A 24117-nucleotide genomic window follows, 5' to 3' on the forward strand; every position below is an offset into this window, starting at 1 on the left:
ATCCAAAGCGAAACTAGGGATAAAGTGTACCACTTCATAGGGATAAAACATTTAATTCAAAAGGAAGGAAACCATTCCACATTTATGTACACTCAATAGCACAGTCTAAAAATATATAAAGAAGAAAGAACCATAGAAGAAAGAAAAATACCCATAAATCGTCCTGTGGAAAAAAAAAACACTTTAAGTAATTGATGCGATAAATAAAAAGTCAGGACAAATAGATATAAAAGATTTGAAAAACATGATTAGCAAAACTTGAATAGACATTTATAGAGCATTGCTTGTAACAACCACAGATTGTATATTCTTTTCAAGAATATAACATACACTTTCCCCCAGATACTCCTATATATTCTGGAACAATGAGTGGATATGTGCACCATACACATATATAAGAATGTTTATAGCAAAATAAAAAAAAGAATGTTTGTAACAGCATTATTCATAAAAGCCAAGATGTGAAAACAACTCAACTACCTATCAACAACAGAATGGATAAATGGGGGTAAACCCATAAAAGGAATATTATAAGACAATCAAAATGAACTATATAGTCAGACAGGCCAATGTAGATAAATTACATAAACATCTTGAGAAAAAAATAAAGCAAGATGCATAAGAGATACAGTATGCTTCCATTTATATAAAATATAATAAAGGCCAGAATGCAATAGTTCTATTTAGACTCTTAGAGATATAAAGAAAAATCAAGGAACTTATTTCCATAAAAGTCAGAATATCAGAATAGTGATTAATTCTGGAAGGAGGAAAGATTGTCATCAGGAAAATACCTTCTGTACTGACAGTAATGTTCTATTTCTTGATGTGGATGGTAGTTATTTATATAAGAATTTATCAAGGTGTATATATAAAGTTGAATAAGAGCTACTCTATCTATATTATGTTCCATTTTTTCCACTTGAATATCTGATCTGTTTTTAATTTATCCTGGAGTATATCTAAGGATGGGATCCAACCTTAGATTTTTTCATATGGCTATCCAGATATCACAGTCTTCCTTATTTAAAAATCAATCTCTCCCCCACTAATTTGCAGTGTGTCTTTATTGTATACTAAATTAAACATGCAACTGGATCTAATTCCAAATTTTCTATTTTTTTTCCAGTAGCTTGTCTATTCATGTACCAATATGGAGTGCATGGCTTAATTAAAGAAACTTTAGAGCCAAGATTCTCAACCTCTGCAGTATTGTCATTTTGGACCAGGTCATTCTTTTTTGTAGGGGGCTATTCTGTGCATTGTAGGATGTGTAGCATAATCCTTTGATTCTACTCTCTAGAAGTGGATAGCAACCCGTGATTCCTACCCCAAACCCTAGCTGTGATGATCAAAAATGTCTCCAAACATTGCTGAGTATTCCGTGGAGGGGAAACACAAGTTGAGAATCCCCGCTTTAGAGTATATTTTAATAGCTGATACTACTACTATTGGAGGAGGTCATGGAGTGGCTATGACTGCCGGTTGACCCACTGGACCCAGGTACTCAGAGGCTCCTCACCCCCTCCCTGTCCTTGGAATGTACAAGGTATGTTTTGCCTGCCACGCGGACAGCCAGGGGCATTTTCAAGGACGTAGCCTTGAGAGAGCAATGTGTTATTGAGACTCTCTGGATGTATACATGACAGAACCCCTTCAAGGCCTCTGTATAAATGTTTAAATTCTTCCCCATTCAGAGATCTACTCTCCTGGTGGCACCCACGACAAGCCGCGTGAGTCCCCTTCCTAAAACCGCCACCTGTCCTTCTGGAGTGGCCTGCCTCTGTCTCTCCTGGCCCTCCCTGTAGGGGGCCAGTGTGTCCCCCCCCACCCCATTCTCTCCTTAGTCAGGGTCTTCTTGCTTGTTTAATTCTCCCCAAGCACTTTATAACCCATGTGTCTAGTTACAGAAAAAACATCATAATATTTCTGTGGGGATTGCATTACGTTTGTAGTTGAATGAAGGGAAAACTAAAATTTATATGATGTTGAGTATTCCTATCCAAGAACATGAATATTTATATTTATTTATATTTATTGCTGTTGTAAAAATAGCCTATATATGCAAGCTATTGGTTTGGTGTGTTAATTTTAAAACTCAGTACTTTCCTAATGTTTTAATTGTTTGTAGTATTGTTTCTATTGCTTATTTTGGGTTTTCAAGTTATATATATCATCTATAATAGAACTGTCCAATAGAAGTTTTTGTAATGATGGAAATGTTTAATAATTACCTTGTCCAAAATAGCAGTCACTACCTGCATATGGCTATTAAGCACTTAGAATGTGCCTAGTGTGACTGAGGAACTGAATTCTAACTTTCTTTCACTTATAATTACTTTCTTCCAAAAAACTGTTTTTATTATTAAACCTTGTGGGTGCCTGGGATGGCTCAGTAGGTTAAGTGGCCGGCTCTTGATTTTGGCTCCGGTCATGATCTCAGGGTCCTGGGATTGAGCCCCATAATAAATCTTTAAAAAAAATAAACTTTGTAGTACAAACCTGAAAAGTAAACAAAAAACTGACAATACTTTTTTTTTTTTTTAAGATTTTGTTTATTTATTTGAGAGAGAGAGCATGAGCAGGGGAGAGGGGCAGAGGGAGAGGAAGAAGCAGACTCCCTGCTGAGCAGAGAGCCCCATGTGGGGCACTCAGTCCCAGGACCCCAAGATTGTGACCTGAGCCGAAGACAGACAACTTAACTGACTGAGCCACTCAGGTGCCCCAAAACTGACAATATTTACTGTATTTTTTAATTTTTTTTAAAGATTTTATTTATTTATTTGACAGAGAGACGCAGCGAGAGACGGAACACAAGTAGGGGGAGTGGGAGAGGGAGAAGCAGACTCCCCGCTGAGCAGGGAGCCGGATGCGGGGCTCGATCCCAGGACCCTGGGATCATGACCTGAGCCGAAGACGCTTAACGACTGAGCCACCCAGGCGCCTCAGGGATATATTTTTATATTGGATTTATGTTTAAAAATCTGTGTTTCTCTTTTACATTTCTATAAATTTCCTCTATTTTGATTCCCTGTGAGCATGTTCCCTTTTGCCTCATTCGGTATAGTTAAAATAGTTGCTTTTAAATCTAGTCTGATTAATTCTAACACGTTGGTCATCCTGGAGTTGACATCAATTGATTGTCTTCTCCCTTTAAAATGGACCACATCTTTTCTGGCTCTTTGTACTTAGAGTAATTTTGCATTGTAACCTGGACATTGTGGGTTCTGTTATTTTCCTCCAGATTGTTGATATTTGTGTTTTCGTAGGCAATTAACTTCAAACTGTCAACACCTGTGTTGCGTGGCATCTCGGCTCTCAGTTCAGCCTGACTTCAGTCTGTTTTGCGCATGTGTGTTCTGAGGGTGAACAAGAAACGTGGCAGGTTTTCACACTGACTTTGGGGTCCTCTATCTATCATGAGATGAGACCCTTTCTGGGGTTCCCTCCTCACTCTGTGGAAGCTCTGATTGCCCCGAGCCCCTTTCCCGGTTTGCCCGTCCAGAAAGAGGGGGAGCTTTCCATCCGAGCTTAAGCCTTCCAAAATCTTTCTGCTGTTGCTGGTTGTTTTTGGTGTTTGGCTCAGAGTTTATCTGAAGGCAGTCCGGGTAGGCTGTAACTCCATCACGTTCAAAGCAGAACTTCCCTGGAAAGGATCTTTGATGTGCTAGTTTCCTGAGCTTATGGAGATTGGATTTCTCAAGTATCAGTAGACATGATTAGACCTTATGCCATCCTAGCCTCTTGCATATATTCATGAATTGAATCCAGCAGAGTCCTTCCTAGTTTGGGTTGCTGCTCTCAGCAAGTACCTGTGGATGATTTGGGGGTCCTCAGATGCCACACTCCTTCCTTGGCTTCATCCCATGCAGAGGGTGATTCCATGTGGACCTTGCAGGTTTGGGGGATGCAACACACGAAGTAAGGCTGTTGTAACAAATGATCACAATGGAGTGGCTTCAAACAACAGAAATTCATCGTCTCCCTGTTCTGGCAGCCAGAAGTCTGAAATCAAGATGTTGGCAGGGCCGCGCTCCTTCTGAGGCTTCCTTGCTTCTTCCTTCTGGTGATTGCCCACAATCCTTGGTGTTGCTTTGTTTGTAGATGCATCACTCCCGTTACTGCTTCTGTTGCCCCATAGCCTTCTCCCTGTTTGTCTTCCATGTGCTCAAATGTCCCTTGCTTGATAAGGATAGCAGTCATTGGATTAAGACCCATATTAATCCAATATTACCTAGTCTTAATTTGACTGCATCTGCAAAGACCTATTTCCAAATAAGGTCAAATTCACAGGCGTTAGGACTGGAACGTATCTTCTGGGGAATACAATCCAACCTACAACAGGTGATTTGCCCCCAAGGGATCATAGGGCAAGTAGAAGATGGGGATAATTTGTAATCTAATTGTTTTTATAGTAAATATATTCTAAATGTGTAGAATGAAGTGACTTGTGTCACATCACATAAATAGTAAAATAGAATCCAACCCACTACATTCTTCTATGCATTAAATAGTAAATGAGTTTTACTTATTTGTTTCTTTTAAAAATAAGAAACCACTAAAACAATAATATTGAAAAATTTTTAAAGGAGAAAAATCTTCCAGTTCTCCAACTATCCTTAGGCCAAAAATATTTTCTTTTTTTGCATATCCTCTTCATCTTTTCCATATGCACCAATATTTTTTTACATATTTACATTTACCAAGGTTGCTAACTTTTAAATAAAAATAATCGGTATAAATTGTGTGTAATTAAGGAATTCTGTTACAAGAAATTTAATTGCTTTGCATTTTTCACTTAAAATGAAATCCATAATAGCCATGGGAATTTTCAAGACCCTGTCAGCTGCTTTAATCTTCCTTTAGGAGTTGCTGATACTAGTCTTATAACTGTTCTGTTTTCACAAAGGCCCATTATGTGATTAGATACCTCAAACATTATTATCAGCTCTTTCATTAATCTGAATGAGTTGACGGTATAACAATTACAAGCTGAATAAATAATTTCTGTGACTAACCAGGATTCATGATACACGGATTACCATCAAAATCTGTATAAATTGGATGCAAAAGATTATCCTCAATTCAGACACAAATGCCCAAAATGAAATCATTCATTGATGTAGCACAGAGGCAGACGTGCATAGTAGTTAAGAATGAGCTCTGGGGCGCCTGGGTGGCTCAGTTGGTTAAGCGTCCAATTCTTCGTTTTGGCTGAGGTCATGATCTCAGGATCCTGGGATGGAGCCCTGTGTCAGGCTTCACGCTCAGCTCAGAGCCTGTTTGTCCCTCTCCCTCTGCTCCTCTCCATGCTCTCTCTCTCTCGAATAAATAAATAAGTAATCTTAAAAAAAAAAAAAAAAGAATGAGCTTTGACTCTGAAATGAACTGGGTTTGGATCTTGAGTTCTTGTCTTGCTGGCTGGTGAAGGTCTTAACTCTCCTTAAGCTTCAGCTTCATTATCCAGAAGTGGAGAAAATACACTTAATTCCTAGGTTCTTGAGAATGTCATAAGATCAAAATAATGCCTGACGCTTAGGTCTTTGGCTATAGAATTGTCCAATTGGATGTTGAATTTAATATTGAATTATTCAATTGTTGAATAAATATTCAAAGAATAACAGGTCCTACCGAGATACTGTTCTGCAAAGCATGCTGCTGACCCAACTGATGGTAAATAGCATGCTAAAGAGTCAGAATTCCACGTTGCAGGTGTAGTGTCCACAACGAGGAGCCCATGGCACACTCAGCGGCTTAATGTTGCCATTCCCACTATATTGGTGCCGCAGCAGTGAGGCGGATGATGGACTGAGACAGGGCGGCAAGAGGGAGCATCTTAAGTCTTATCCCGCCACCCCTCATCCATTTCCTCCTTAATACACTGCAGTCCCCTTGTGCTCCACCAACCCCTTCTATTCCTCTAGCCTACCTCCCTGCATTTTTCTCTTTATTGCAAGTATCTCGCTCAGCCGTGCTTGCGTGTTCCCATGTGCACGTCCTCTACTAGACTGTAAGCTTCTTGAAGGCAGGCACAGGACCACACTCCCTTTTGGATACGAAGTATTGAGCCCAACACCTAGAAGAAAGTAAGCATTCAATACATTCATTATTGCACTCCTTCGGTATTTAATGAGTGCCTACTACGTGTTTCCCAGGAAAACTGCTAAAGGCACTGAGCACAGCACAGTAAATAAAACAGAAAAATCCCTGCCTTCATGGAGTCTGCATCCTCATCCCGAGAGCCACACAATAAACGAGGGAGTAAGTAAATAAATAAACGGGTAAAATTTTAGTATGTCAGATAAGGATAAGAGTTATGGAAAAAAATAAATCACGGGAGAGGAATCGAGGGGGCGATTGTAAGTAGAGTGGTCAGAGAAGGCTTCACGGTGGAGCTGATAGTAGAATAAAAACTTGAAAAACAGGGGCGCCTGGGTGGCTCAGTCAGTTAAGCATCTGCCTTCGGCTCAGGCCATGATCCCAGGGTTCTGGGATCGAGTCCCGCATTAGGCTCCCTGCTCAGCGGGGAGCTTGCTTCTCACCTTCCTCCTTGCTCGTGCTCTCTCTCACTATCTCTGTCTCTCTCAGATAAATAAACACAATCTTTAAAAGAAAACCTTGAAAAACAAGGGAGTAGCTACATGCATATATGGAGTGGGGGGAGCAGGTGGGGGGCAGGCAGAATGAACTGACAGAGAAAAGCCCTGAAACAGGACCTGCCAGGTGTCCAAGGACTAGCAGAGGCCAGCACAGCTGAATTTGGCTTTTACTCTGCGTGGAATGGGACGCCACTGAAGGGTTCTGAGCACAGGAGTGGCACAATCCGACTTGTGATCAGACATGACAGCTTTGGCAGCTGTGCTGAGAACAGCCCGAAGAGGGGCACCTGTTCTGCTGGGCAAGAGAAGAGAAGAGGTGGCCCGGACCCGTGTGGCACCAGTGGATACCGAGAGAGGCACTAGATATGGCACACAGTTCGAAGGTGGTTTTCTTCAACTGGACCTGCTAGTGGTTGGTCGGGGTATCAGGGAATGAGAGGCGTTAAGAACGTCTTCAGTTTTGGCATGAACAACCGGAAATATGGAGTTGTGACTTCCTGAGACCGCAGTAAATGGGGGGACCACTTAACTCCCTGTCCAAATTACGATGCTTTTGAGAGTGAAAGGACATGCCCTACAGTTGGGAAAATGTAGCGACTGTCTTGGAAAATCTGTTGACCCCAGAGTCGTGGCTCTCAATCAGGGGTGATTTTGCCCCCAAGGCCATGTCTGAAGACATTTTTGGTTGTGACAACTAGGGGGCTGCCACGAGTACCAGGTAGATGAAGGCCAGGGATGCAAATGACAGCACCTCTCGAGAAAGAATGGTCTGGTCCAAAATGTCAACAGTGCCAAGATTGAGAAATCCTGTCCTAGAGATAGGAAACAGGATGAGAAGGCCAGGTTTGCTGACATACATAGTGATAAAGATCAATGCTGTCAAAGAGATATGTCATGAGGATGCTTACTTCTTCATTAGTTTATCATTTCTATCCAGCCATTTACCCAAAAAATCATATACCCTTGAACACAAAGGAAAATAAGAAATTATACAATTGAAAGAACCTACAGACCTAATTAGCCTTATGACCAGGGGTTTACTGGGACCCTCACCCATCTACTCCTCAGCTATCCTTCCTTTGACCAAAGGCTCAGTTCAGTTACAACATCATCGGTGCTGATGGTTTCTTGGATTTCCAAAATATATATAAGAAAAGGAAGTTTGAATGCAATTTTAAGAAAGTGATCGCCACCCATCTAAATACGGTTAGCTGTATGTGATTTTACCAGCAATGTTCTTCCTATTCAAAACAGATAGAACCTCTCAGGAAAAGCAAAATTATCAGGTGAGATGCCCAAACTCATTATTCTCCCCCACTCCATCCTCCCTCCAAAGCAGAATGAGTGAATGAATGAATGAATGAATGAAAACACCATTAAAAGGAGTCAGAACGCAAGGGGTTGACTGCCAGGTCTCTGTGCTCATGCTTTTCCCCCTTCATCTGTGTGGGCCATTTGTGAAGTTACAACTAAGCCTCCTACTAGCTGACCTAAAAGCATTTTTGTAGTCCCAATTAAGGTTCTTACAGTCTAGTCATTGAATGAGGAGTCCTAGGACTCCTCCAGGTGGATATATCTGAATAAGCCTGTTGGTTTCTGAGCAGCTAGACTCTGAGAGTGAACATTCCAACTTTTAAGCTAATAAAGCAAATTAAAACTTTCAAACCAGCCCTAATTTTTCACACTCAGGTCTGAGAGAGGTTATTAACTCAAACACTTTCCTGTCTTGATTTTCTCCTATGATCTTTTAATGGGGTCCCAGGCTTTAGCAAAATGGGCAAAATTACTTTTCTGTCTGTGCCTAAATACTGAGAGGGTGCCCAAAGGTTTTCTTTTGGTAGACATTCTATCAAGACGTAGTTTTGTACTCTCCCCAGGCACAAGAGGGCATTCACAGCTATTACATAACGTGAAACTGGGTAAGGGTAGAGTGTGGACACATTCAGAACTCTGCCCTCTGTGTGGAATGTGAAGAAACAAGTTTAAGCAGGACTGTGCCCCCAAAGATGGGGGAACTTCAGGGGGAGTGCGGGGAGAGAGTCTTCAACTGATCTTCACCTCCTGTTCATTCAGGTTAGGTTTCATGAACAGGGAGGAAAGCTATAAAGTATCCAGGCTTCTTGCAATCCATGGATTTCCACTTAGGATTTTTTTGTCAGAGAGCTATGAACATTTTAATCACATGGACACTATTCCTACCTATGCTGTGAGGGAAATAGTTCTCTGGCAAAGCACCCTTGGTACACTTAGAGAACAAACAAAACCCTGCGTGTCAACACTGAAGGGAAAATCAGATGAGCAAAGCTACAGGGCTACTTCAGAACGTGGGAATCCCCTCCAACGGGATACTGTGTGCTGCTCCAATACATGCCACGGTCAAGGGGAGCGTCACGGGGGGAGGTCCGGATGTGAGGCACTTCTCTCAGCCCTCCACATCCCCCCAAAGTAAAACAAAACAAGCAAAATGGCTACGAGGTGCCAGAAGGATTAATATATTGTCCTTATTCGACCTTTTCCTCCCTTTCCCGTCCGATCCTGAAACCTAGTTGAAGGATCATCAACAAATCAATTGGATACCTGTTTTCCCAAGAATAAAAGATACTTGTGTTCAGAAGCTGATGTCTGAATCCATTCAGCCCTCCATCTTTCACAACACTCACTGATAATTACTACTTGTCAATGCCTGTTGAACTGCCTACATCTACTTTCTGAATCTCAGAATAAAAAATATACACAGTGGGCATGATTTCTGAGACTCAACATGGAGACTCTGTAAATCTAGCACACTTCATTATCTAAATGTGACAACAGGAAAATCATTTTTTTTTTTTTTTGCATTTGTAAAATTCAAGAGTGCTCATCACCTTCAGGGAAATTGGTCTTTGTTCTTGGAGTATTCCAAGTACACTGCATAAATTGCCTGTGCCAATGAATACAGAAATAGAACAAAGAGTGTGCACATATAGCATCTTGAAAAATGATTTCCTGTTACTCGTTATTCTGCCTCCAAAGCATTATACAAAATTGATTGAAGAGATATCTGGAATATCATCTACCATAGCTCAGCTCTTCATCTCCCTTATGACTTATTTTTAAAATGCTGTTTTTAAGACACAAGGCGCAATTCATTTTTTGGAAGGCACACTGATAGATATTTGCCCGGCTCTTGTTACAGAAACTTTTTTTTTTTTCTTTGAAGGAATCTGTCACGGGGAACAAGAAATCTAAAAAAATACCTTATTTTCTTCACTTAACTATCTACTCGAAACCAGCATTGATCATAAATTCCTAAAATAATTCACCCAGATAAATGAAAGTTAGGAAAGGTTAAATGTATACATTTTTAGTCAAGTTAAAAGTGTAGCTTCACAATCCATAATAGCTACAGAAGCTGGCATTCATATCGTGGAAGGAAAGCAATAGAACATGCTACCAGTAGGCTGGACTTTTTAATTTTTCTGAACACTGATGGAAACCTCAATGTAACATTGTGCCTATCCTTTTGAGGTTCTGAAGATTCTTACTGGATGATTTTTCATGTCTAAACTTCTCTTAACATTGATAAAAGAACATTTATTTTCTACATGTATTTTTAAACTCATGATGGAAAGTAACTCTTTCAGGTAAAAAAAAAAATTATCTAATTTTTTTTTCTGGTCTTTTCCTTTTACCCCTGCCTAGTTCCAAACAATTCATGTGGATCATTTTGGATAGGTTCCAAATCTTTAATCAATAAATCTTTCATAAGAATTGCTCCATTTTTAGATAATAATAAAATACCTCTAATACATGCTCACCCCTCTTCTTGATTTAATTATCAGGCAACTAGGCCCTGGGGAAAACATTTTGATTTTTAAAATATGTCTAATATGAATTTTAAAATTGAGCTACTTTAGTTTATTAACAACTTAATTAGCAGAAAGGCAGCCCCATTAGTAATGGTTACAAGAGAAAAGTTCATACAAAGACAATGAATATAAGAAATAGAGATTAAAGAAAATGAAAGGATTTAGAATATTAAGGTCCTAATGCATGCAAATGATTGGAAAGAACCAAAATACTGTTATCAGTATATTTCTTTAATAAGGAAAACCGTATCGTAAGAACGACCATTGAAGCCTGATGACTCTTTCCACCTCGCATTAACTACTAGTATGCCCTCTGCTGTTTGCTTTGTTAATCTATGACATTATATGGCCAAGGGCCTACATAATTCATGCCTGGGCTATTCGGTTGTCCTTTAAATCCATTCCACACTGTGGAATGGAATGGTTTTCTCCATATGGCCTCCATTTCCTCTTAACAAGCATCCAACAGTGTTTTGATTTGCCGCAATAATAAAAATATTTCTTCTCCCTGTCCCTTCCATTAAACTAAGCATTTCTTTTCACATTTCTTTATGTTGGTGGTAAACTTTCTCTAATTTCAAAGCTTCCTTATTTCTCTTGTCACTTGCGAGGATGCATGTTCTTACACCCCAATTTTCTTCCACTTCACGTATAGTATCTTCATTCTCAAGAAAGGAGCCAATGCTGAGAAATTTAATAGTAATAAAGATAACCGAAAGCCTCAATACCTAATAGCCACTGAGCATATATCATGGGCTGGGCACTCTTCTTAAAGCCTTAAGTCTATTAATTCATTTAATCTTCTTGACCACCCCTTGAGGTAGGTACAATTATCATTGCCTTTGTACCTGTAGGAAACTGAGGCATAGAGAAGTGATCTGTTTTGCCCAATTTGCAGAACCAGTACAAGTTGACCCTCAAACAATATGGGGGGTAGGGGAATTAACCATCACCCCCCCCAGTTGAAAATCTATGAATAACATTTTTTTCAAATTAAAAAAATTTATTAGGTTTTTAATTTTAATTCCAGTATAGTTAACATAAAGTGTTATAATAGTTTCAGGCGTACAATTTAGCGATTCAACAGTTCCATACATCTCCTAATGCTCATCCTGACAAGTGCACTCCTTAATCCCCATCACCTGTTTCACCCATCCCTCCACCCACCACCCCTCTGGTGACCATCAGTTTTTTTCTCCATAGTTGAGTCTGTTTCTTGGTTTGTGTGTCTCTTTCTTTTGTTCATTTATTTTGTTTCTTAAATTCTACATATGGATGAAATCATATTTTTCTCTGACTTCTTTCACTTAGCATTATACTCACTAGCGCCAGCCATGTTGTTGCAAATGGCAAGATTTCATTCTTTTTTTGTGGCTGAATAATATTCCATTGTGTATTCCATTGTGTATGTATACCACATCTTCTTTATCCATTCTTCTATCTATGGATGGACACCTGGGCTACTTCCACTCTTTGGTTATTTGGCTATTGTAAATAATGCTGCAATAAACATAGGGGTGAACATATCCTTTTGATTTAGTGTTTTTGTATTCTGTGGGTAAATACCCAGTCATGCAATTACTGGATTGTAGGGTAGTTCTATTTTTAATTTTTTGAGGACTTTTTCTCCACATCCTCATTAACACTTGTTGTGTCTTGTGTTTTTGATTTTAGCCATTCTGACAGGTGTGAGGTGATATCTCATTGTAGTTCTGATTTGTATTTCCCTGATGGTGAGTGATGCTAAGCATCTTTTCATGTGTCTGTTGGCCACCTGGATGTCTTCTTTGGAGGAATGTCTGTTCATTTCTTCTGCCCATTTTTAATTGGGTTATTTGCTCTTTGGGTGTGGAGTTGTATAAGTTCTTTATAATTTGAGTGTAGCTGACACACAACGTTACATTAGTTTCAGGCAAATCCATGAAAAACTTTTGGTTCCCCCCAAACTTAACTAGTAATGACATACCGCTGACTGGTAGCCTTACAGATAATATAAAGAGTTGATTAACACGTATTTTGCAAGTTATATTTGTTATGTACTGTATTCTTACAATAAAGTAAGAAAAAAGTGTTAAGAAAATCGTAAGAAAAATACATTTACAATACTGTACTGTGTTTATTGGGGAAAAAATCCACAAATAAGTGGATCCGTGCATTTCAAACCTGTGTTATTCAAGTGTCAACTGTAATTAGAAGAACCAGGGGTCCAACCCAGCCAGGCCGTCTGGCTCCAGAGTCTGTGCTATAATACCCTTGCAATTATGGTCAACCTATACAGGTCTAGTGTCATCAAATTATACCTATGAACAACTAGCCGATAATGGAAACTGACTTGGTCATGGAAGCAAGTGCTAGAGCTGTGTCAATTTATCTGCTTCCATGGGCTATTACACAGGAAAAAAGCATCTTCTGATGCCATATTCTTGGTATTTGATACTTGACTATCTCTACCAGAGTCCTCTCAACATAAAACGGGGGCCAAAATTCACATTTACTTGAACTTTTATTGCACCTAATTCTTCACAGTATTTACAGCCTAAATCACAGTATTTACAGCCTAGACCACATCTCAGCAACTCACGTGTCTTCAGTCCTCAATCGTCAACTGTTCAGCTGAGGGGAAAGAAGGGTGATTATAAGTACAGCTAAGGCAACAGAGACACTTATCTACTCCTGTGCAGATGAGGCAGGGACCATCTATGAAATAGACCTGAAGTTATTTTATTAAGGTCGACTACTTTGCTTTTTTATGTATGAATTTGGTATTCGAGGTATATATTATAAGCAGATAAAACACACTCCAAATTATCTGACTCCTTTTTATTTTTCTTTTAATCTGTGTCCAACCATATCTGCTAATTCTTATGAAATATTTCCATATAATATCCTTCTGAATTTTTCTGCCTTTTCCAAACTAAACTGCTTTCAATAGAACACTTGACTTTAAGAAATATTCATCATATCTGACTCTTCTATTAATATAAACTTTTAAAAACAGGTAGGATAGGTATTAATTTGCTAATTCAAATTCCCTTCCTAAATTAAATGTGAACGGCTGAGAAAATAACTAGCAGGAATCCTTAGAATCATTTTTTTTTTATGTGACTTCTGTTGATTCATTATCAAAAATGGGTTTGAAACAAAACACAGGAACCATATTATGTAGAAGGGCACTTGAAGAGCATCATCAGCCAATAAATTCCATATTTCAGAGTCACCACTATCCTTGAAAAATAGTCCATGACTATTGGTTATATAAAGACTTGAGGTTGAAATCGTTAAACATCTTTATAAAACACAGGCTTTATGTCTCTGAGTTGGGAGGTGTATTAAAAAGTTGGTAGCATCCAAAGAGGTATAATCTTATTTTAGTCATATTTTGGAAAATTTTGTTCCTCTGTTAATTTTAAATATAACAGAGAATGGCTGGTAATGATTTTAGTTTCACCTTGCTCCTAAGTCAATATCATATAAATCAGGTCACTTAAAATTGTGACAGTGAGGGTTCTCGGTTTGCAAACTAAAACAGTGCCTTCAGCTTACTAGATTAAAATCTGAATCAACTTGACCCCTCCAATGTTGATGAAGAAAGAAATAGATATTTGCAGATACAGGAATAAATAGAGTAATGTATTTTATATTTGAGATGGCTTTTGCTCACATCCTGTGAATTATAATAATTTTATCTTAGTCTAGAAGATAGTTAGATGTCATAAATATATTCTGCTCTGGGCACCTGGGTGGCTCAGTCAGTTAAGCACCTGACTCTTGATTTTGGCTCCGGTCATGATCTCAGGGTTGTGAGATCCAGCCCTGTGTCAGGCTCCCCGCTCAGCAAGGAGTCTGTTTGTCTCCCTCTGCCCCTCCCCCTGCACGCGCACACACTCTCTCTCCCTCTCAAATAAATAAATAAATAAATAAATAATATTCTACTTCCTTTCTTGAATCTACCTATAATGCCAGGAGCATTTATTGTGAATATACAGTTGCCCTAACTTCAAACCCAGATACACTTTGGTTTGCTGTCTCATTAAGATGGGGTAAGAACTAATATTATGCAATTCATACAGCCTTAAACATTTTTTTTACATAGCGCATTTTAAATAACTACTATGAGAAGCTCAAAATTAATGAGCCATTAAAAGTTAGGAGCCAAGCATTCTATTTTTTCATAAAGCACTACCTGGGTGTTTTTAAAAAATCATCCAAATGTCTATTAAAAACCTGTAGACTGAGCTTCCGAGAGCTTCCGAAATCATAGATCTCACAGAAATCAGCTTAAGAAAATTGTACATGACGCTTTCTGCAATTTTCTTTGAAATATCTACCCGCATTCCAAAATTTACTCAGTGCCAGATGGCAATATGCCCAAAACTGTTTAATACAAGCATTTGATACTTATTTGGATTCAAACAATCCAGAAACAACAGGATAAATAAGGCCCCGTAAAAAGGAAATCTCTGGTTGCCTTTTGCCAATGTGCAGGTTTTTAGGTTGTCTTCATTTCCCACCTAAATGTCAGTAAAATAAAGCTGCTGGGAAGGAGCTCTAAAATAGACTTCCGAACAATTCCAGAGGCAGTAGGTACAATCTAATGATGTATGCTGTTGTACTCCTTATGTCGTAGGCTACAGGATCATGAAAAGGCATGGAGTGTGTGGTTCACGTTACCGCACCATAAAGAGGTTAACCTTAACCCTCTTTATGGTAGGAAGCCCAATCTATAAAGCACCATCAGACACTCATTATATTCTCAAATAGCCGCTTTCTAATACTACACAATTACATAATACTTATAAAACCCTATTTGGTTATAAGATAGACTAATTGAACAAATATATAGAACCCGCTGTTTTTATGAATTTGGCTCACAAACAAAATTATTAGTCTACCATCTCAAAGGAGCAGAAATAAGGAAAATTAGCAGTATTTTCAACTTACCTGCCATATGCTGTTAATAATAAAGCATTTCCTTTGGACACTAATCCAAAAATGGAACAATTTAAGAAAAAATTGATTTATTACGTTGACTCTCCATAATTATTTCTATAGCACTGTATAGTTCAGACAGCTTCTTAATATTCTGTGAACTGTTGAACTTTTTCTGTAACTTGCATATATCGCTTACCTAAAATATTTCCCAGAATATTTTATAGTTTTTAATAGAGTGTAGCAGGTCAGTACGACCGGAATTATTCGGGTCTGTGACTGAAGCCCAGAACCATCTATTAATATCAGTGTAAACAGATCAAGGAGCCTCGAAGGGCACAACACTGTCCTGTATCAGTGTTTCTAACTCAACCTCAAATAGTACAGGATTTACTGAATTGTCACAGTGCGTTGGCTAAGGTACAGAGTGCAAAGGAGATACACAGATCTATTGTGGACTTGTATGAGTCCTGAGCTGAGCCTGTCCCATGAATAACTAATACAAAATGAAGCAAAATGTTACCGAATGACTCTTAACCTGAAAAAGGTACAATTTCTAGGGCATTGACTAAAAGTTACCTAGCTTACGACGAGACTGGATAGCTCAAGTAAGGGACTAGGGATCAGAAGACCAGTTTCTACATCTGCAACCAGACAGTTTTAAATCACATGTTTTTCCATCTTGTCTAAGTAAAGCAACAACATGAGATGATGATAAACTGGGATTTAGGGACAACCCACTTCAGCGTCACTGTAAGGATAAAACGATACATGGTGGATGTGGAGAGAGCCTGTAAACCTTGAAATATTATAAAAATGTTACTAACGTTACCCACAGGATTTTAAGTTTCTCAGAACAGAGATCATACTTTTTCCATTTTCTTAACCCATGCCATGCTTGTCGTTAACTGTAGGTCTTAACGAGGGTCTATTACTTTTTAAAATGGGGTATAATAAACCAGGGTGCCTCCCTCTGTTCTTTTCTTTTGGGCTCCCGGGACAAAAAAGATTTGTGAGATGTAATGTTTTATAGCTGGCATTGCCTGTATTTTATATTTTGATTTTTCTTAATCCTTCTTTCGTACATAGACCTAGTATTTAAACATCTGGGATTTGAACATTCTGAGAGATACGTAGGAAAAGGAAAATAGATGGAAAGGCAGAGATACTCAAGGAAAACTGAGAGCGAATTTTTTCTTATGTTACAAGAGTCATGATTCTTAGAGGAAATGCTCGATTTAATCAGTCTGTCAAGAAATACTTAGAACAGGCTCACTCTGTGCCCCCTTGCTGTGCTCTATAAGCTCTCCAGGGTATTCATGAGTATTCTCAAGGACTTTACAATATAACTGTGGAGTTAAGACTTTCGTACTAGAAACAGTTCAAGCACAGGGTGACCGTAGAGAAAACCGAACACCCTTGGAAATGCATTAATTAGTAACCAGGGTTTATAGGAACAAGCAGTCAAGACCAATTTGTAAAGCAGGGTCTACACACTCATGCAGTTAAGGGCCAGAAAGTAAGTATTGTAGGTTTCGCAGGCTGGTTAGTCTCTATTGCAACTCTGCTGTAGTTCAAAAGCACCCACGGGCAATACGTAAGTGACTGGGCGTAAGTGTGTTCCAATAAAACTTTATTTACAGAAACAGCAGGCGCAGTGAATTTGGAGCATGGGCCATAATTTGACAACACCTCTTGTAAAGAAATTCTCCCAGCTCTCTCTCTATTTTTTTAGATTTATTTATTTATTTATTTGCGAGCATGGTGGGGGGAGGGGCAGAGGGAGAGGGCGAGAGAGAATCCCCAAGCAGACTCCGTGCTGAGCACAGAGCCCGACGTGGGGCTCCATCTTGCAACCCTGAGATCATCACCTGAGCCAAAATCAAGAGCTGTACACTTAACCAACTGAGCCACCCAGGTGGCCCAGCACTCTGTAATTTAAAAAATGTTTGATATGTGCCTTTCAGGTCCCTAATGCATGTATCAATCACCCTTGACCCCTCTGTAATATACCACTTCTGACAACTGCAATGGCAGCCGTGACAAGATTCTTCATCCCTTTAAGGCGGAAAACGATGGCGCAGTACAAACATGAGGTTCTTGGAGGAATTCTCTCTGGAAGAAGTTGCAAAGTGAAATATCTGGGTATCTGGGTGGCCAAGGTGCAGTTCTTTTTGAATCACCCTCGGATAATACAAATCAACAATTGGTTAAATATGGTACTGATTAGGAGTGTGGCAAAGGAGTTCCAAATTTAAGTGTAACTTGAACCTCACATACAGAGCATGACCATTTATTTGGCTTTCTGTAGAGCTCTGACTTAAAATCTGTTCAGATTTTCAGAAGCTAGATGGGGCAGGACCACAGAAGAAAATGAGTGAGTGTTGTATGAGAGAGACAACTAGGCGCACACACACACACACGTGTGTATGTGTGTGTATGCGTGTGTGTATCTACAGGGATGGAGATCGATTGATTTGATTATGGTGGAAGGAGAAGAAAAAGTATATGCATGAGTTGGATTAGACAACATTGCCATTTTCTCTCTTAACAGAATTTGAAATCTTTTTGGTGCCTGCCCAGTATTACTTAATCTAATGATTCAAAGCAGTTTGCTATTTGCTTTAACACACTATCCAGATGACACATGATCATCTTATAGGGTGAATACTAGGCAGGAATCGTTTTTTCTTTTCTTTCTTTTTTTAAAGATTTTATTTATTTATTTGACAGAGAGAGAGAGAGAGCAAGAGAGGAAATATAAGCAGGGGGAGTGGGGGAGGGAGAAGCAGACTCCCCTCTGAGCAGGGAGCCCGATGTGGGGCTTGATCCCAGGACCCTGCGATCATGACCTGAGCCAAAGGCAGACGCTTAAGGACTGAGCCACCCAGGCACCCCGCAGGAATCGTTTCTATTCTTACTTTCCTAGAACATACATCCTTTGTCAGTCAGCTCATGCTAGTACATCTGGCTAAGACTCAATTTGGTTTTGGGGCAAGGTTGAAACAGCATCACATTGGAGTTCTATATGGCTCCTTGATTGCTTAGAAACACTGAACATTCATATTACAAATTTTTTATTCAATAAGAATGTAATAATGAGGACTCTGGAGAGTCCGTTGGCATTTCCATTAGATATACTGGACACTTCTCTTAAAGGTTGTTGATAGTAATTTGAAAATCTAGAATCTTAATAGGAGTCTTAAAGTATCAGTCAAACACTTTTTTGATAATTATATATCATAATTAAATAAAAATTCTTCTTCCTAATAAATCCCTATGCTGGCATTTGTTTCAATTTCAATAAAATGCTAAGATAAGCTAACCAACCCATTTTAGGTGAATGCATTCAGTATGTAATAAATCCCATCCATACATCAGATAAACGAGTATTAGCTGAGCACATATTATATGCATGACATATATTTGACTTGGGGCAACATGATGAAGATGAAACAGCCCCTGCCCAAGCTTAGAACAAGGGCCAAATATAGACAAGTAAGGTCTGCCCAAGGGAGTAAGTTAGGAATGTGCGGAGAATGAAAGATTTCGCAGAAGAGGTAAGATCTGTACTTAAGTAATATTTACTGCAAGACAGTATTAGATATATGGCCCATAAAAGCTAACAGATGCCATCAGAATTTAAAGGCGATGATGTCTTTTAAGACAGAGGGATGTGATCAAGGACAACTTCATAGAAGAGGTGACCTTGAACCTTGAATGAAGGGTAGACTTTAGAAAAATGAAGACTTGGGTTGGGGCCAGAATAAGGCAAAGACATAGAATGGCGTGAGTTAACATACAGAAATGGTGACATATAAATTCCTATCTCAGTAGGATAAATAATCCTGTTTTGACCAGTTCGCTTAAACAAAGGAATCCTAGAGTATATGAATGGAAGAAGGCGGAACAGGTATAGCTGTCAGGAAATGACAGCTATTGGGGAGGGCACTGGAAGCTAAGCTGAATCTACCTTGGAATTTCTAAAATTTCTACCAACAATCATAATTCATTGTGATATATTAATGCAGTGAAAACAAAATTTGTGCTTAAAGCTATTGTACACTTGCAACTCATCATCCAGTTCCTTAAACCAACCTGCCATGTTTCTCCACATAACGTACCTATTTATACTATAATTTTCTACAATCTAGGAAAGTAGATATTCAGAGCTGAACTCTTAGCTTTAACTCTGGCACCTTCTTTCCCATGTTTCTGACATCTAGTAGACATTGTTGGAAAACATTCATAAATGTCACGTACAGATGAGTACTGCTATCTGGAAGGCAATATTTCAAACTGTAATTTGAATATTTCTTGTCTCATCTCGTAAGGGTTATTGTTACAACAGTCATTAGTTGGCCTGCAGGAACAGGGGATCAGGAACCCTTAATTCCAATGTAAAAAGTAGAATATGTGATCACACCTCTCTTCCTTTAAATCTTTGGTGGTTTTAATCAGACACTGAGCTGGTTTTAGAGCTATGGGATACTAGAACTGGAATTTAGTCTAGCCCTCCTTATTTTAGTGGAACAAAAAGAGGTCCAGAAAGGTAAAGTGACTTGCCTTAGGAGCCACTGCTCACTCTTTCTGCAGCCAGGACTAGAACCCACATCTCTTAGATTCTAGTGTTTTCTTCACATCAAAATTTACACTTACTGAATCTCATTAGCTTTAAATTAACTTAAAAATAGAATGTCAGTAACTTCTCAAGGTGTCACTATGTACCAGCATTTCTCAAACTCACCCCTACTGACATTTGGACTAGATAATTCTTTTTTTTTTTAAGATTTTATTTTTTTTATTTGAGAGGGAGTGCGAGAGAGGGAGAGGAAAAGGGAGAAGCAGACTCCCCATGAGCAGGGAGCCTAATGTGGGGCTCGAGCCCAGGACCCTGAGACCATGACCTGAGCCGAAGGCAGACGCTTAATGGACTGAGCCACCCAGGCACCGCTGGACCAGATAATTCTTGGTTGTGGGAGGCTTCCTGTGCCTTGCAGTACGATCATCAGCATCCCTGATCTCTACCCTCTAGATGCCAGTGTCACCACTTCCACCCTCCCGGTTGTGACAACCAAAAATGTCTCCAGACGTTGCCCAATGTCCCTGGGTGGGGGGGCAAAATCACCCCAGGTTGAGACACCTTGCATATACTTCTAGAATAATTCTTTCAGAGCCAGTCTGACTTAACCTAAGGTCATCCTTTCACGAATCACACCTCTAACCTGACAGCATAGGGCTTTGCCCAGGTGTTCTAATTTCCCCTGCAGGTGTTACTATCATTGGAATCTTGTTATTCCAGGCTGTCCATGGTCACAAGTCCCTTCCCGATTTATTGCATTTATTATTTCAGTATGCATTTGAGGATCTATTCTATGCTAGATACAGGGTATTGGGAATGCAGAGATAAGTCTCTGATCTCCAGTAGTTCAGGCTCCTGGAGGAGACAAAAAGGTAAATGAACACCTGTCAGCCCTATGATGAGTATCAAGAAAGAGGTGTATGCTGGGAGCTACAGAATTAGAGAATGCACCTAATTCACACTGAGGGTGCTCATAGGGTGATGGGTCACAGAAGGCTGCCAAAAGGAAATGACAGCTAAGCTAACTCTTGAAGCACAAATCAGAATGAGCTAGGTCAAGAATGGAAAAGGCTTGCCAGGTAGAGGGATCAGCATACCTAAAGAAAGGAGAGGGAACCCTGGCTTCTGGTTATAGCATCAACATAGGGTGAGAAATGAAGCTGGAGGGTCAGCAGGGGACAGGTCTCAAGAAGCCAATTATGCCATGCCAAGGAGTTTGCCATTGTCTTGATGGTCACTATAAGCTGGGGTTGGGCGGGGGGGAATACATCAAATTTGCATTTTAGAAAGATCTAAAGCATAGAACATTTTCAAGATGGGGGATTTGAAGCAAGAACCCAGGCCACCTCAAGATAAACCCCTGATGTACTGTCTAATAAAGGAACAATATGCCGGATTTTGCTTCCAGTTCCTTACACCACCATGGGAGGGATTCCTATCCTGGCAAGAAGAGGCAAGGCCCGCGACGGTACAGAGATAAAGCTTATCCTGCCACCCAAGACCATGGGAGGAGGAAACTGTTGGCCACCAAGGCAAGAACTTTTTCTTCTGGAATCTAAGACTTCCAAGGGAGGTTGCGTTCCCCGTGGAAATTCAAAACACGTTTTTCCCATTAACGAAAAAATGAGAAATTTTGCTATTTTTATTTATCTTTTTAAGTGAGCGCCACGCCCAACCTGGGGCTTGAACTCACGACCCCAAGATCGAGAGCCGCATGCTCTGCCAACGGAGCCAGCCAGCCGCCCCAGTCTTGGTATTTTTAAACGTGTGGCTGAGCCAATGTGTGGGTCAAAGGTGTTTTGGGCATAGGTGTGTGAGTGAATGTGGGCATTGGCTGTGGAACATATCGTTTCTATGGGAATATGCATTACAGATGGATTTTTGGGACACGATCCGTTTGCCAGCGATGAACTCCGCACGCCACGAAGAGAAAGTACCACACAAATGACAGCAGCAACATGCACCGGTGGCCACCCCAGAGCCTGGCACTTAGCAGGTGCTCCGTGAATGTTTGCAGAGGTGAACGGGATGCACAGACAGGGATCTCCGCCCTCACGTGCCTCTTGGTTAAATGAGACTTCGAAAACAAAAATGCCAGTTCCAATATGTGCCGAGGCTGTGTGTGCCAGGACAGGAAGGGACAGCAAGGATTTGTCTAGAAGGACAGTGAAAGAAAGTGAGCTAGTACGTCCCCGATTCTGTGGTTCCTGGGACAGAGACCCTTTGGTCTTCCGGACAGAAGCTAATATGAACCCAGGGTGACCTTATGAGTAATTTTCAATAATGCCAGGACAGGAGATCAACTTAGGTAAATTAATGTTCGTTCCCTCCCTTACTGCGTATTTGTTTTAAGAGCTGATTTGGTGACTTCTAGCTTAAACATGGTGGTCTTCCTCCCTCCAATGCATCCATTACTCAGAAGGCCCTGGTTGCCTAGAATTCCAAACAAAACGGCCATAGTTTTCATTAGCAGTCATCAAATCTGGCTGAATCCTCTTTCAAAGTGCCTCTTTTTATTTTCCACTACTGACCCGACCTATCTCTGGACTCTCCCAGTTTTGACTCAACCACGATTGTGGAGGCAAATTTACCTTCTTAAAACAATGCCTTGATTCACTTACGCCCCTCAAAAGCCTTTCACCACCTCCCAAGTACCTGCGGAATAAAGTCCAAACCTCTAGTCGGCCTTTACCAGCCAGTACAGTCCTCACCTGGGGTTCTGTCCACCCCCGCTTTTGTATACAAGGCGACACAGTATCCTTACCGTCTCCTGAAGAGGCTTGTCCTCATTTCTTTACTGTGCTTGGTTCACACCTCGGCAGCCTGAAACCCTCCATTTCTCCCACTCTCCCTTGAAAGCACATTTCTGAGCCTGGTCTACTCAGTGAGGTAGAAGTCTGAGCTCATTTCAGCCCACGCCCCCTCACTCAGCTTCTTTGCTTGCATGGAATCGTTCTGCGCATCTCTGGCTTCCTTGTGAAGGGGGTGGCTCTGTCTACCATGTTGCTGCCCATCCCCTAGCCATGGGCAATACACGACAAATGGATGACCCAACACCCCAGAAAGGTGCCTGGCCCATCCCAGGAGTTCAACAAATACTGTTAATTTAGCTGAATAAATTCAAGATCTCTGGTTCGGGTAATTTAAGATTACCACCTACTCTCTCCCTTAGACCGGGGGCTTTCCTCCCCCATCAGGTGAGAAAAAGCATCTAAACATTGTAACTTTGATAAAGTTAGCTTTGACACATAAAAAGCGAACTTCCTCTTGAACCCTTCAAGAAATGAGAACTGCCCCTCCCCCAGCCCCCAGTAATGAATTTCAGGTTCCTTGACAATCATCCACCTGGATCATTTCTGCCTAAAAACTTTGCATCTTCTATTCATTTGCAAAGGTAATCTTACCTCTAGCCAGCCAAGTCACCAACCAATTGTCCAAGCGAGAAAAATGTTTTTAAAAATGGAGGCGTGGGGGGTAAAACGTCTACAGGCAGGGTTACTACAACAGGTGCTGCCCGGCAAACACGAAACACCCAAGCCGACCTTCTCAGAGAGCCAAATGCTTTTCAGCTAACCTAATGTTCTTCAACTGTTGCTTCAGGGCTTTTCGGTAACAAAAAATGCTCCCTCGCCTTGGCCCTGCCGTTTTTGGCCCCATCACTTACTACCGACTGCGTGTCTGAGTTGTTTATCTGGGCGCACCCAGTCATCTCGCTCAGCGACCCAAGCGACCGCGTTTCCTTAAATCAGAGCCCCGTGGACTCTGCTCGGAACTACATTACCCAGCGGCCCCCGCGCCCTTCGCAGGAAGGACGTCTGCGCACTAAGATACTCAGTTCCAAGTTTGGAGCTTTTAGCTGCCAGCCCTGGCCCATCATGTAGCTGCAGCACAGCCTTCCCTAACGTTGCAACTGGGGGAAAAAATCACTTTCCAGTCTGTTTTGCAAGGTGTGCATTTCCATCTTGATTCCCTGAAAGTCCATCTGCTGCATCGGTCAAGAGAAACTCCACTTGCATGAAGATTGCACGCCTGCAGCTTGCATCTTTGTTGCAAAACTAGCTACAGAAGAGAAGCAAGGCAAAGTCTTTTGTGCTCCCCTCCCCCATCAAAGGAAAGGGGAAAATGTCTCAGTCGAAAGGTAAGAGCCTGTTTGCATTAC

General features: G+C 40.5%; 2 protein-coding genes across 2 annotated transcripts in view; one reads left to right on the forward strand and one right to left on the reverse strand.

Moving 5' to 3' along the window:
* Nucleotides 1-23707, reverse strand: part of ABCA5 (ATP binding cassette subfamily A member 5) — a 131708-nt gene extending 108001 nt beyond the window's left edge. The window contains exon 1 of the mRNA XM_032429786.1: nt 23363-23707. The gene's annotated coding sequence lies outside the window, so the exon portion shown is untranslated. The remainder of the gene's footprint in view (nt 1-23362) is intronic.
* Nucleotides 23708-23779: 72 nt separating this feature from the next.
* The window catches only part of MAP2K6 (mitogen-activated protein kinase kinase 6), a 115498-nt gene continuing 115160 nt past the window's right edge, over nt 23780-24117 (forward strand). Inside the window, exon 1 of the mRNA XM_032429349.1 lies at nt 23780-24096. Within this exon, the coding sequence (XP_032285240.1) occupies nt 24081-24096 (16 nt within the window). The 5' untranslated portion in view covers nt 23780-24080. The remainder of the gene's footprint in view (nt 24097-24117) is intronic.

The sequence above is a fragment of the Phoca vitulina genome, unplaced genomic scaffold, assembly GCF_004348235.1.
Source record: "Phoca vitulina isolate PV1807 unplaced genomic scaffold, GSC_HSeal_1.0 scaffold41, whole genome shotgun sequence".
Classification (NCBI taxonomy): Eukaryota; Metazoa; Chordata; class Mammalia; order Carnivora; family Phocidae; genus Phoca; species Phoca vitulina.